This window comes from Typopeltis vanoorti, chromosome 2 (genome assembly GCF_054136105.1).
Source record: "Typopeltis vanoorti isolate ZY-2024b chromosome 2, IOZ_Tvanoo_1.0, whole genome shotgun sequence".
Taxonomy (NCBI): Eukaryota; Metazoa; Arthropoda; class Arachnida; order Uropygi; family Thelyphonidae; genus Typopeltis; species Typopeltis vanoorti.
In genome coordinates this window covers 38,409,328-38,425,077 of record NC_143550.1, presented here as the reverse complement: position 1 = coordinate 38,425,077, position 15,750 = coordinate 38,409,328, and the positions used below count along the sequence as shown (strand labels likewise).

Below are 15,750 nucleotides of genomic sequence, written 5' to 3'. Positions count from 1 at the left end.
GGTAAGTATGACCAGCTTAGGAGTTTGATTGGTTCAGTGCCATGGCATGTAAAATTGCAAGGGTTGGATGTCGATAGTGCGCATGGGAGGCAGTTAAGAAGTTTTTGCAGGAGGCAATGGCTGACTGTATACCTAGAGTCCGAATAATAAATCAAGTAGGGATTAAATGGATGAATAACACCATTAAGCTTGAGCTGAAAAAAAAAAAAAAACAACTGTAGAGGGAATTTAAGGAGAAAGGTGACCTGGGCACATGAATGGTATAAAACCCAGGCCAGAAGGGTAACGAGTGTGGTAAGAAAAGCAAAAACGGATTATGAAAGAACATTAGCCTGCAGGCAAAAGAGAATCCCAAACAGTTTTTTCAATATGTTGCAAGTAAAAGAATAATCAGTTGATATAGTAGAATTACTGAGTGAGCACTTTGCAAGAGTATATCATCCATGTGGTGACATTGCAGAAATGGAAGAACAAACAGCTTATATGGGAATTGTGGTGAATGAAGTGGAGGTGAATAGTCCATTCAAAACCTCAATGTCAACTCATCTGCAGGATTGGATGGTATACCAGCTCGTGTCGTACGAGAAGCGGCTAAAGAATTGTCAGTGCCTTTGACCATTTTGTTTAATTTGAGTCTCGGGTCTGGGTTAGTCCCAAGGGGATGGAAAGAGGGGAAAATAGTTCCACTGCATATAGGCGGTTCCAAGACTGCTGTTGAAAATTACCGGCCGATCAGCATATCAGGAATTGTTGTCAAGGTCTTGGAGAAAATAGTCAAGAGGAAAATACAAGATTGGATGGATGAAAATGGGATACTCTATGGGGAACAGCATGGTTTTGTGAAGGGTGGATCATACCTCAGTAACTTGCTCATGTTCTATAACACAGCGACGGCTGAACTGGATAAGGGTAACGGGTTTACAGTGATTTTACTGGACCTTGCTAAAGCCTTTGATAGGATACCACATGGAACTCTAATCCAGTGCTTCCCAATCTTCTGGATGTCAGGGCCCCCTTTGCAAAAATTAAAATATTTCACGGCCCCCTCGAAACAAAATTGTAATAGAGAGATATGTTATTATAATATTCATTGTATTTATATTCAAAACATACACAGTAAATATTGCAAAAATCAAATGCATATATTACATCTTTTGCCTCTTACTGTTTGGTTCTGAAGATGATGCGGGCTGTTCTGGTAAAATATGAAATACTGTCTTTTTTTTTTTTTTTGAGTCTGTTTCTGCTTCTTCTGATTGTTTGCGGGATTTTTTTATTTTTTATCAGCCACTTATCCATCTCAGGGTTAAATTTTTCAACGTAGAATAGATCAAATAATATCACCACTTACCGATACTGGCACACCACAGACTGATAACATGAAATTAGTGAATATTACCTGAATAAGGGAATCCCCGGACTAGGAACATTTTTCTCTTTTGTGACTTTTCTCCCTTTACGGTAATTAAGCCTAACGCGAAACAGACAGCAAAGGCAGGTTATTAAAACATGCATATGATTGGTGTGGTATTAACAAAAGATCGCGCAACCGACAGATAAAAGCATAGCTGACAATTGAGTTGAAATGCTAACTCTCTTCAACCGAATTCCATATGTGAAACTGCCATAACATTCATTATTTTTATATGTATTACTTAGTTTTAACACTTTTACGAATTTTAACATGTTCGGGTGAATTTTATTGCTGCCTCGGGAAATCAAACTTGCACACATCTAATTAATAACAATAGTTTTTAGTTAGATACTGTGTTTGCTCATGCAACATATGGTTTAGTTTCAGTCTATACAGCATAGTTTCTGTATGAGGGGACATGTGATTCATTAATTAGTGTGTTTTTATCACAGTTGTCTCTAATTGCACTATTTGTTGAGAAATATATTACGCAGACTCCCCATACCTTATTCACTGGCATAATAAAAGTACTTATTTTTATTGCCTCTGCAGTATGCAGGCTGTTAGGGAGGGCACTGCAAGTGAATTACTATCTCCACACATGAACTTGTTTAACCTTTTTTTTCATGTGTGAAGTATATGCAAAACTTTTATTGGTAACAGAAAACTAGCTCGGATGACAGTGATAATATAAAACGAGTTTTGATATGTATGTATATAAAGTCAATATCTAGTCCCTGATTACGAATGCCTGATGGGACAGGAAGATTTGGAGCTTCCCTGGAGAGCATTCGAAGTAAATACAATTAACCATTGCTTTGAAATGAAACATATGAATAAGCAATATTTACTAATATTCATTAAGCGCCGAAATACGAAGAAGCAAAGTTTGTGAACCAACACCAATGTGTGAATTTTTCCATTAAAATATAAAAAAATAACAAAAAAAAAAGAAATAATAAAAGTTAAATACGTATCTTTTAAAATAAAAAAATCTACTTAGTCTTAAAACATTTTAAATTTGTTTTCATTATCTCACGGCCCCCCTCAATAAAACCTATGGCCCTCAAGGGGGCCGCGGCCCACAGTTTGGGAAGCGCTGCTCTAATCAGTAAATTGCAGCATATGAGAATGGATATAGGGTTGGTGAGATGGACAGGAGGGTGGTTGATGGAGAGATATCAGAGAGTGGTTTATTCAGGAGTAGAGTCCAAAAGACGGCTTGTGACTAGCGGCGTGCTGCAGGGTTCTGTTCTTGGATCGCTACTGTTTAATTTGTTCATTAATGATATCGGAAAGGATCTGAGAGGAACTGTGCATCTGTTTTGCAGATGATGCAAAGTTAGGTAGAGCAATAGTGAATGATCAGGGTGTCAAAATTTTGCAGGATGATTTGGATAGGTTGAAGTACTGGGCTAAGGAGAATGGATGTCAATTTAATGTGGAAAAATGTAAGGTCTTGCATTTTGGGGTGAAAAGATTAGCAGCAGTATATCACATTGGTGGAACTGTACTCCAGGAGATTGATGAGGCCAGGGGTTTGGGAGTGTTGGTGGATAGGGAGTTGAAGTTTAGGGGACACATCGCAAAAGTGGCAAAGTCAGCTCATCAAATCACTTGGTTGCTGAAAAACACTTTAACGAGCAGAGACAAACAGGTTATTGTTCCTCTGTATCGAGCCTTGATAAGACCCCATCTAGACTACCGTGGCCAGATATGGAAGCCAGGGTTTCTTCTCGATGGGGAGGAGGGAGAGGATCCAGAGACGAGTCACCAAGATAATAGCAGGACTATGGAATGAACCTTATGAGAACAGGTTGAAGATTTGTGGGCTGCAGAAATTGGTTGATAGGCAGAAAAGGGGTGATATGATTGAGACATTCAAATTACTGAAGGGTTTCTATAAGATTAATTCAGAAGATATTTTTGAGAATAGGACTGGTAGTGGGAGGACTAGGGACCATCCATGGAAGCTTGGTAAGAGGGTGGGGACCAGGAGATATTTAGACAGTTGAGTTTGGCAAGTGCAAGAAGAATGATGGGAGATTTTAACTACAGTAGTATAAATTGGGAAGAGGAAGATGCATGTAGCAATAAGGGAATGGAATTTCTAGAATTCTTGAGGGGCAACATGCAATAGGGGGAACAAGAGGTTCAAGAGTTTTTTGATTTGGTTATAGCATCAGAAGAGTTGATAATAACTGAGATGACATCTCTTGCACCAGTTGGAGAGAGTGACCATATGGTTTTGACTTGGAAAATGAATAGACATGCAGGAGTATCAAAGAGACAGGAACGTATGTGGAATTATAAGGCAGGTGATTATAATAGTCTAAGACGTCAACTTGGGGAAGTTTCATGGAGGGAGGAATTAGAAGGCCGGGATATCATTAGTGTGTGGGAAATTGCGAAAGAATATTTGTTAGAAGCAATGGTAAGTTGTATACCACGAGTGAAGAAGAGGATACAATTTGGAGTAAAGTGGATGACAAACAATATTAAGCAGGAATTGCATGCGAAAAAGAGGCTATGGAAGAGATATAAGGAGACAGGTGAAGAGAAGATGCATGAAGAATATAAGACACAGGCCAGAAGAGTGACTAGTATGATAAGGAAGGCAAAACTGGAATATGAGAGGAGATTGGTTCTAAGATCAAAAGAAATCCTAGGGAATTTTTTAGCTAAGTGGCCAGTAGAAGGAGAAATGACTGTGGAAGAATGATATTGCAAGATAAAAATGGGAATAGAGTGACTGATACAGAAGACATAGTGGAATTGTTCAATGAACACTTTATTGGAGTAGTTCATCCTGGAGGAGTCAGTTTTAATACTAGAGGGATAGGGCAGGTTCGAGGTTTAGAGGTACAGGAGGAGAGTGTGTTTCAAATACTGAGTACTCTGGATGTCAGTAAAGCTGTGGGACTGGATGGTATTTCATCACGAGTAGTTCCCCAGCACATTGAGAGAATATGCTGGGGAACTGACGGTGCCTTTGACCTGGCTTTTCAATGAAAGTCTGGCTGCGGGAAAGGTGCCCATGGAATGGAAGGAAGGTAGTGCCATTGCATAAGGGTGGTAGCAGACTGGAAGTGTCTAATTATAGGCCAGTTTGCATGTCATCAGTAGTTGTTAAGATCTTGGAGAAAGTAGTGAGGGACCGTATACAGCATTGGGCAGATGAGGGTGGTGTTATCCATGTGAGTCAACATGGATTTGTGAAGGGGCACTCTTGTTTTAGCAATATGCTAGCCTTTTATAATAAAGTTACAAGAGCATTAGATGAGGAAAAGGTGTATACTGCCATTTTCTTAGACTTAGCAAAAGCATTTGACAGGGTGCCACATGATAAGCTGATATTTAAGTTGCAGTCTGGATGTCAGATTGGTCAACTGGATTCAGGATTGGCTGTCCGATAGGTATCAGAGAGTTGTGTATGGTGGGACAGTTTTAAGGAGGCAGAGGGTTACAAGTGGGGTCCCACAGGGCTCAGTACTGGGACCTATATCGTTTAACCTTTATATCAATGACATTGTCATGGATTGCAAGGGGATATTCAGTTGTTTGCGGATGATGCGAAGTTGGGAAGGATTATTAGTAACAGTGCAGATGTGGTAGCCCTGCAATAGGATTTGAATAAGCTAGATGGATGGGCAAATGAATGGGGGGGGGTCAATTTAATGCAGCAAAATGTAAGGTATTGAAGTTTGGGAAACATCGATGGGATGCTGCATACTCTATGGGAGGAGTTATACTGGAGGAAGTATGGGAGACGAGAGATCTGGGGTTGATGATTGATAGAAACCTGAAATTTAGGGGACATATTGCAAAGGTGGTGAAGGTAACACAGAGAATTGCTGCAATAATGAGAAGGACACTGACCTGCAGAGATAAAAGAGTTATCATTCCGTTGTATGTCTCTGACCAGACCACACTTAGACTAATTGTTCTCAAGATTTGAAGGGGATAAATCAACTGTGGAAAGGGTACAAAGGCAGAGCAGATAACAAAGATGGCTTCAGGATTGTACCATGTTAGTTATGAGGATTGGCTGAGAGAATGTGGACTGCAGAGTTTGGTGGATAGAAAGAGGAGAGGTGATATGATTGAGACTTTTAAACTGTTGAGAGGTGGTTACAGGGTTGACACTGGGGAGTTCTTTCGCTTGGTTGAACAGTGGGAAGGAGTGATGACAAGAGGCCATCCCTGGAAGTTCCAAAAGGAAACTGTTTGCAAGAGTGTGAGGAGTGGTTTCTTTGCATGGAGGGTGGTTGAACCATGAAATGCATTGCCTGATGGAGTGGTGAGAGCGAGAACGGTCAATGAATTTAAGGAGTGGTATGATAGACTTTGTGTTTCTCAGGGGGGGGGGGGGAACCTCCCCTCGATGAGTCCTGATAGACTGTGTTTCTTAGGAAGGACCACCCACGATGAGTCTTTTGACTCCATGGAGGCCTGAATAACAATAATAATAATAAAAAAACTAAATAAATGTACTATAGGTTTGCAAATAATCTTTCACAGGTGGAGAAACATAACATATATATATACACTACATATATATTTATACTAGTATCACAGAGGTTAAGCCTTTGGAGGTTATGGGTTACATAAGCAACGTCACATTTAGAAAGAAACATTTACTCTAAAGGAATGCTGACAATCAAATGAAGGGTAACTTGCAGCACTGTTGAGTATCTCCAAAGTCAGGCAATAAATATTTCACACCCAGTTTGATATTTATGTGTGTGTGTATGTGTGAAGAGGTGAGTTATGCGAGTTATAGCTGATGATGATAATGCCTTGCAGCATTGACTGTGCGTGCAATGTTATATTGGAGGAAGAAATATTAACTTGGCAGAAATCATGGTTTAAGGTTTGAGGGACAGCTTGGAGCATTTCATGTGTTGTCTAATGTTTATATTTCATGGAGGGTGGGGAAAGGAAATCACTTGCCAACTTCATTATAATGAGATTTTTCTCAGATGATTCATCAAATGAGGTATGAATGTATAGGCATCACCTTTATTCACTACTAGCTGTTGCTTTATAAAATGCAAATAATTACCAGAACAAACCTTAATAATAAAAGTTAGCCTTTATATGGAATCTCATCCCCCCCCAATCTCCTCTATTATTATTACGGGCGACTCCGAGGAGTCCTTAGACTCATCGAAGGAGGCCCTAAACATCATGTCCATCACAACTATTCGACATTCAAGCAGTATCTATCATACTTTGCCTTGAACTCATTCACTGTCATAGCACCCACAATAGACTCTGGCAGCTTATTCCACTCATTTACCACTCTAAAAGTAAAAATTCCAGCTCTAACACCCTTACTAACCACACTCTTGCCCAGCTTCCATGGATGTCCTCTAGTCCTCCCACCACCAGTCCTGTTCTCAAAAATATCCTCTGAATTAATCCTATAGAAACCTTTCAGCAATTTGAATGTCTCAATCATATCTCCCCTTTTCTGCCTATCAACCAATTAGCTAACTTTTCCAACACAAACTGCTGCCTCAGAAACAAAAAAACAGCCTATATTTTATGTTTTTTGCTTTTACTCACCCTTAATTAATGATACTATACAACCTTATTCTCTTTCAATCACTTTGAACACTCCCAGATGCAAAACTTCCATTAAAAACAAAATCATTTCTTAACCACTAGCTCATTCATCTTGATGTGACCCAAATCTTTCCCTCTTTTTTGAAATAAAAATTGCTTCCACTGGCATGAAATAATCATTAAATAATTTTGATGTTTTCAGCCTTTGTCACTCTGCTGCAATCTCCATCTAAGAAAGTGATTCTCCATAGTGTCATTATTTCTTTTTGGTCTCATAGCAATAAAAACTCTATAATTTATTTTTTATATTTATTCAACAAGAAATTATCTTAGTAATCTCATCTCATTGCATCTTCCTTTTACCCTCTTTTACCTTGCGGTGTTGAGGCTTTATTAATCTTCGGACCTCAACCGTTCACAGGAGAAGATCGTCAGCCCTACGCCTCAGTGTATCCTATGTCCTATAGTGTTGAGTTCTCAAAGCTGGTTTGCCTGCTTTGCGAGATGAAAAACCCCAGGATAAAGGGGGAAAAAACCCTACTGTCCACGCCCAAGACCGGCTAACTTGGCTATGAAAGATCCTTCAGTTCCTCACTTCACCAATGGGAATCGAATTTAGGACACTCCTTCCCCAGGCATATGATTGCATAGTGCACAGCCACTAGGCTAACAACATGGACTATCTTAGTAATTATATTGAAGTTTAGAACAAGAATATAAATAAATAAACAAACAAATAGATATGACAAGCACATTAAATACACACTTTCCAACTGTGTAAAAAAATATAATTTTTTTAAAGGACAATTAAATTATTACTTTTAAACCATTGAATACACATGACAATAACCAAAATTACCTCACTGAAAGCAGTTTGAAATCAACTACTAGAAATGTGGCGCTGTGCAGTTAATTTGGAAACTTTACATAAGAGTAGTGTGGTAAGAGAATGGAAAAAAGTAGATTTTTCGTGCAAGTAGGGTGGTGAATGGGTAGAATGCAGTTCCAGAGTGGTAGCTCCCAATGGCAAATATGTTTAAATCAAAGTATAATGGTTAATGTGGTTTCGAGAGTTTGGGATTGATGGAATGAAGATATGAACAGCTAAAAATAATACTGGAAGCAAATATTTGTTCAATTCTATATAGGTTATATCACTTATATTTTGCTTAATTAACTGAGGAAAAATTAACAAGTAAAATTTTAAATTTGTCTAAAATTGTCAACAGTTCAAAAATGCAAATGATAAGTATTCCGGATAGCTTCCACGGAAAGCAAATGAGAAATAACACTTTAATTAACGAATAAACTAGCAGTGGATGTTTAAATGCTTTCTTTACCAGTTAAAAAGTTATATTATACTTGAAAGAAAGATCTACTATGATTACCATGATTTGCAAAGGATAAATATCGATATTTTCAAAATATATAAAACAATGCAAGTGTTGATACTTTTGATATTACAAAAAAAAAAATGATAAATAAAAAAAATCTTATGATTTACACTTAGAACTGTCATCATGGTAATTGTTTCCAGTTATTTTCATTGCTCTGAGAATATTTTCAGTATTACTTGTTTTAACAGCAAGTGATAAGCATTCGTTTAGTAAATTAAAGCCGGTGCTGTAAGGAGGGCATGGCAAAAGAGGTGCCATAAAAATAAATAAATAGATATAAAAGTCCGCTATTTTATATTATATTTTTAAATTTCGGCAATACACCGCTTTAGACACACAAATTTTGCAACACACTGCAACTCATTTTGATGGGGTTAATAGTAAGTATTTAACATATTGCATTTAGTAAAATTTAACTTGTTACATTTAAATTTTTCAAATTTAAATTTTTGTCATTTTTGGGTTGGAGAGACACAAGTCAGACACTTGCCACAGGTGCTATATACCCTTGTTACTGTACTGATTAAAGCTTATAAAAATTATCTCAGCTCAACAACAAATAAGACTGCTCAAATATTTAAACTTTCTTAAGTCTTAATAAAGAAATGTGTCACTTGACTCTAACTTACTAGACTAGAAAAATAACATATATAACAGTTCCATTCTGATCTATGCAGCTCATCCAGTTTGGCTCATGTTGAAGGAAATGTTCCAACCCAGTAAGTCAGCCCTTGCAGATTATGTGCACAAGCCAAAACAAAAACTCATCAAAAATCTGTAGTTCATTATTTCGAAGTTGTTCCAAAAATGAATGCTTATTTAAAGAGTTGTGAAGCACTCTTTAAATCAGCCCACTCAATTGCCGGCCTGGCTAGTCAAGTGGTTAGCGTATCTGCTCTCCAGCCAAAAGGCTGCAGGTTCGAATCCCGCTGTGGGCATGGATGTTTGTGATTGTGAAAATAGCAGTGGTGGTAGTGGGCGGTAGATAGCGATGGCATTGTTGGAGACAGTTGGTGGAGAGAGTTGTAGAGTAGGTGCCCTCCCTCGATGAGTCCTTGGACTCCCTGGAGGTGTCACATAATAATAATTAAATACTGCATGTAGGCCAGTCATGCTCACTGAGAAATGTTCTTATCATTCATTTATGACCACCAGCCTACTAATTAACAACATACGCTCATATAAATTAATCCTTATGCTCTGTACTATTTATTCAACTGTGTTAATATTTGCAGTGTATTCCAATAGCACTCTTTCTTACTTCATGCAGCAGTGGCAAGTAATAATGGACTGAAAACTCTTGCTCTGAATGTACCTCTGTTCTGTATTAATTCAGTTTTGGTGATGCATGAAAATATAAACAAAATATTAGTCTAATTATACTTAATTCAAAGTCATCCACATGTTAATTCACTACTAATCCTTTTAAATTTCTCTCTCTCTCTCTCTCTCTCTCTATATATATATATATATATATACTATGTGTGTGTCTACATGTTGTTTATGACATACTGTCAGAGGGAGAAGTGCAGCTCTGTGTTAGATGAAGAATATCCAAAAGATCTAAAATGCATACAATCAATTAAAGCAGATCCCTTATTGTGGAATATATTCGCTAGCTGCTACTTGACCCAATAAAGTTGGCAATGTTACTAAAAAATTCTGATTATGGATTCCACCTATAAAGTATAAAACCGTATTTCTAAATAAGCTAAACTGCCATTGCAATATTCGGGAATTTTGTTGTGGGAAAAGACATCCAAGACCTGATTACCTTGTTTTCGAACTCTACTCAGTCTAAATATTCAGAGGTGAACACTTTTTATACACTATGCACCGTAATATTTAAAATGGATAAAGAAGTAACACATCTCTTTCAAATTAACATCATAACTTTGTTAAGATAATTTTTGTTCCACTCTACATATCTCTGAAGACCATCCATTATAAATTATTAGCATCATCAAATTACTGCGAGAGAGTTGAAAACCGAGCAACTGCTTATATCTAACAGTGAAAATCTAATCATATGTTGGAACTTATATTGCAACTTTGTTCCCCAGCTCCTCAGAGGAAAGGACCATGTTTAACGCTTAAATGCGGGGGGCATCTCATGACTGACTATTAAAAAAAAAAATGTAAAAGGAACTGGGAGTTGGAACATCCACGGCTAGAAAGGGTTAAATCGTAACATTAAAAAATGTTTTATTCCTCATCACCACTTCCGTATTGATGAAATAATATTTGATCAGAGAAATATATAATACTTACCCGATTGCTCTCCAGAGCTTCATGTGAATGAGCATCCTTTCCCCGGAAACAGTTCTGGCATTTGGTTTTGTTGAAGATATTCGGTGAAAATTTCCGACAATCAGTCTTCAAAGATGTCATTGTTACACACAAGTAATGTATGTAAAACTTTCTTTCACTTTTATATATGAGAATAAAAAATTTGACGAGCCTGCGGTAAACATCGATATCCTTTGATGTCTCTACTTCGGAAGAAAAAGTCGTAAAAAAATGTTATCTCATGGTTCACATGAAAACACGTGATATCAACATGTTTTTTTTTTCTAATCACACAGGTAAACAACGGAAGCGCTTCGTTATCCTGACTATAGCGAATAATTGATGTCCAATTTATACATTTTATTTACTGATAGATAACTGAAGATTTAATCAGCCCATCAAAAAACGAACGTGTTTAGCACACCTAATTATAAAATTGTACGTAAATCGAAATATACACATTACCTACATGATAATAACGTTATCAGATTCCTGCACAATCTTAGTCAGTAAATGCAAACAGTAATAACATTCAACGTGCAAAATAACAGGTAACGCTTATCATTAGCGTTTACCAAAAGCGCCAATAACACTCCCTACTACCAATATGTTTACGCTCAGAGTCCTCTAAGTTACATCCATAGCAACGAATACAACCTTACACAACTAACTACAAGCTCTTTTTGCATTAACTAAGCCTATTTACAAGCTACTTCACAGAACACATACATTCAATAATCTCGACAGCAGACTCTTGAGAGAATTAGTAAATTGACGACGACCTCTTTAAATATTTCAAATGATTAAAAATCACATTATAGTAAAGTGAAACGATATTTCGTATATTATGCAACTTTAAGGAACATAAATATATAAAAATCAGAAATATGAAAAAGATTTCTAGACGATTCTTTGAGTTTTTGCAAAGATATCTGCTCATTTTGGCTAACTCAGCTTTCATTGATGCGTGTGAGTGTGAATGTTTTCCGAATATGAATGACAGTACTGTACAGTAGTTTCCATTCGTACTTCATGAACTGTATTACGAATTCCTACACATCGCATATTTCGGTAGAATGAGAGATGAATATGAACGGAAGCAATTCCGTAGTTCGATCGCTAGTTCACAAGAAAACATTATAAGGAATTTCAACTTAAAGAGCATTACCCAGTTTCATATGGGGGTTCTCATAATTTTTCTTGCCAGAAACTGATTTTTTATCCTACCAAACGGGCAAACTAGTTGAAGAAAATACGACAAACACACACACACACACACACACACACACACACACACACACACACACACACACACACACACACACACACACACACACACACACACACACACACACACACACACACACACACACACACACAGGCGCGCGCTCACAATTAACAAAAATAATATACAACAAAAATAATTTGGCACAGATAGGATATCAGCACTCGTTCTAAAGGAATGTTCAACTCAACTGGCTAGGCCTTGTATAATTTGAATCTTAGCTCAGGAATGATCTCAGAAGACTCGAACGAGTGTCAAAATGGGTTAACTGAAGGAAGGCCATATCTAAGCAATTTGCTCATATTTTATAATGAAGTGCAATTGGAAGAACAATGGGACTGGGACATTGCGCCTTTCGACTGGAAAAGACCTAAGTTTGATTATTGTCTTGACGAGAGGAATCTTTCTATGGGCATTTTCAATCGAAGATGAGTTAGCCGACCTCATATGGAGGTAGCAGAATTTTCTCCAGGAAACTCGGCTTTTTCATCCCTCATACAGGAAAACTGGCCAACAGGACAAACGCAATTTACAGAAATAAAATACTCTTTGTGGTGAGCGGTACATGGTGTTCTGTGTTAATTGAGTCATAGTGCTCAGTTGGAGGATTAAGTAGAGAAGATGGAGAGTTGCTAGTGTGCTCTCCTACAATGAGTCTAAGGACTCTTTGGAGGTGTCACGTACTATTACTAATAATAAATAATAAAGTTACAGCTGTTGGATAAAAAGAATGGATACACTGGAAGTTTATTTTTCCCTTGGTTAGACTATAATAAGTTTAGTTTAATCCTTTATCCAAGTGTAAGCAAACAAAGTTTGCATCTGAAAATATCTTCAGGACTGAGGTAAGGTAATGCAACACCAGGCAACTCCGAGCAAAGGTGGGCCAAGCTCTCATCATTCCTTATCTCAGTATCTCCCATAATGCAAAGCACATCTCCTTGCAGACATGTATACTGCTATGCATTAAGGGAAGTGCCACTACCCAGACCGGTTTCAACCTTTATTGAGGTCTCGTCAGTGGGAGGCAGACCCAAACGTGGAGATACTAAAGCAGAAGCAATAGGAGAGGTCATATTTACCTATAGGAGTTGCCAACAGGTGTACCACCTTATTATTGAATTACTCTGGATTTAGAGAAAGATGTTGGAAGTTTATTTTTCACTTGGTTAGACTATAATAAATTTAGTTTAATCCTTTATCCAAGTGTAAGCAAACAAAGTTTGTGCCTGAAAATATCTTCAGGACTGAGATAAGGTAGTGCAACACCAGACCAAGGTCTCATCACTCCTTGTCTCAGCCTTGTCTCAGGTCTGCCTCCCACTGACGAGACCTCAATAAAGGTTGAAATCAGTCTGGGAAGTGGCCCTTCCTTTAATGCATAGTATACATGTCTGCAAGTGCAAGGAGATGTGCTTTGCTTTATGGGAGGTACTGAGACAAGGAGTGATGAGAGGCTTGGTCCACCTTTGCTCAGAGTTTTCAGGTGTTGCACTACCTTACCTCAGTCCTGAAGATATTTTTAGGTGCAAACTTTGTTTGCTTACACTTGGATAAAGGATTAAACTAATTATAATAATTATGGTTATTATAGCCTGTTTTTTGTTTAGGAGTGTCCCTTATTTTAAATACATTGGCTATTATTACTCAAAAAAGGTATATATATTTTAGGGCATTATGGGTGAGTATAGAAGACAATTATAGTAGAATAAAAGAGGTGGAAAAATTGTGTACATACCTTGTTTTGATACTAGGATGTCTTGCAATTTCATGATCCTGCTGAAGGTTGTTTATAACGAGAGTGGGGAGGTGGAAGGGAGCGTGTGTAGGGGGGGGGATGTTTTGACGCAGGAAAAATAAATTTGGAAACCCGCGTTTTGTATTAATAATATATATATATATATATATATATATATATATTATTGTTTAAGGGCGCTTTGGGGGGGGAAGAGAAGGGGAAAGGGTTTACTTATGGGGAAACTGGGCGGGGGAGAGCGTTAACGGGGTACGGACCGTTTCGGTCGCCTGACCATCATCGAAACATTTTCGGAATGAGTGTAGGGGAATGAGTGTATGTCAAGACTGCAAGTTGAATCTGCCAAATAAGGGCATTTGTTGTCTCTAAATAGCCGGAGGCGTGGCTTAATTTGTAAGTTCTGGATCGTCTAACATTCGGAAATTAGGTAGGGGCGGTGGACGTTGATTGAATTTTCATCGCATTTTATGGCAATAGTTTCGGATATTCTAAGCATTGTTTCGTTGTCGTGTTTGTCTATGATTATGGCCTTGTCGATTTGGGGGATATGTTTCAGTTCAAGGGCGTGAGCTGCAATTTCTGTCTTCCCTGTACTCTGTGTTTTATTTTTCTTTTTGATGTTGCGATGTTTTTTTGTGTTCACATATTCCAGAATGGGAATATTGCAATCTCTGAAGTGCTCTTGTAGTCTAGTCCATAAAGACCTAATTGTAGAGCCAGTCTAAGATTAAACTAAATTTATTATAGAATGGATACACTATGATACTGTTGGACTTTGCTAAAGCATTTGATAGGATATAACATAAAAGAGTTGCGTAAACGAGAGAATATGGAATAGGAATGTAAACTATTGGTTTAGATGAATGAGTGGTTGATGGACAAGTATCAGAAAGTGATATATGGGAATGTGAATCTATCAGATGAAAGGTGTTGAGTGCCCCAGGGATCAGTCCATTGTTTAATTGTTTAATCTATACATTACTGTTATTGGACAGTGGCTTACAGGAGATCTTCAGTAGCAATCAGAGATACTACTAATATACAGCACTAACACAATGGATACGAAGCCAGGAATCTCGGAGTTATGGTGGATAGAAAGTTGAAGTTCAAAAGGTCACAACAAAATTCGCAACGTCGCAATTATTAGATGATAATTACAACGTTGAAATGAACATTGCATGTAAGGATATGGAAGTCATTTTGCTTTTCTGAACTACTTTGGAACCCAGGAGATTTAGTCTCCTGGGTTCCAAAGAGATAAAGAAGCTGTCGAAAGGGTGCAAAGAAATACTACAAATATGATAATCAGGATTATGGAATGTAGATTACGAGAATGGATTGAGAGTAGACAGAAGGTAGACAGGTAGACAGAAGAAAGAGGCGAGTGATATGATAGAGGTGTATGAACTTTTGAGAGGGTGTTATAAGAAATCAGTTCATAAAATTTTTAAATATATGGATAGTAGAGAGAGAGAGAGAGAGAGAGAGAGAGAGGAGACAAGTGAGATTCCATGGAAGTTAAGTTTGTGTGCAGTTAAGAAAATGATAAGATATAGATTTCTCTCATAGAGCTCTTAGTAAGTAGATAGTTTTCTTGTTGAAGAAGTGAGTGCATAAAATGTGAATAAGTTTAAGGAGTGTGTCAGCTAGCATGGATGATTTTTGGCCTGCCTCGTTGAGCCCTTCACTCCCTACAACAACAATAATAATAATAATAATAATAATAATAATAATAATAATAATAATAATAATAATAATAATAATAATAATAATAATAATAATAATAATAATAATAATAATAATAGCACTCCTGTGTAGCTCAGTGTTTAGCGCATCCTCTGTGCTAAGCCACCCAAAGATAGACTTACAATTCAGTTCTAGTCGCCGACTGGAGGAACTTTTTCTAAGCCTTTCTTCGACCGGTTCCCGAGTTAGTCGATCTTTGGCACGGGCAAGTAGTTTTTTTCTACCAGAAACTCGGGTTTTTCGTCCCGTAAACTCAAGAAAATCGACAGTACAACCAACACTATTTCAGACA

General features: G+C 37.5%; 1 protein-coding gene across 1 annotated transcript in view; it reads right to left on the bottom strand.

The window, feature by feature from the left end:
- Window positions 1-11,313, bottom strand: part of LOC150108931 (uncharacterized) — a 298,899-nt gene extending 287,586 nt beyond the window's left edge. Inside the window, exon 1 of the mRNA XM_090411045.1 lies at window positions 10,654-11,313. Within this exon, the coding sequence (XP_090267171.1) occupies window positions 10,654-10,773 (120 nt within the window). The 5' untranslated portion in view covers window positions 10,774-11,313. The remainder of the gene's footprint in view (window positions 1-10,653) is intronic.
- Window positions 11,314-15,750: the final 4,437 nt, after the last annotated feature.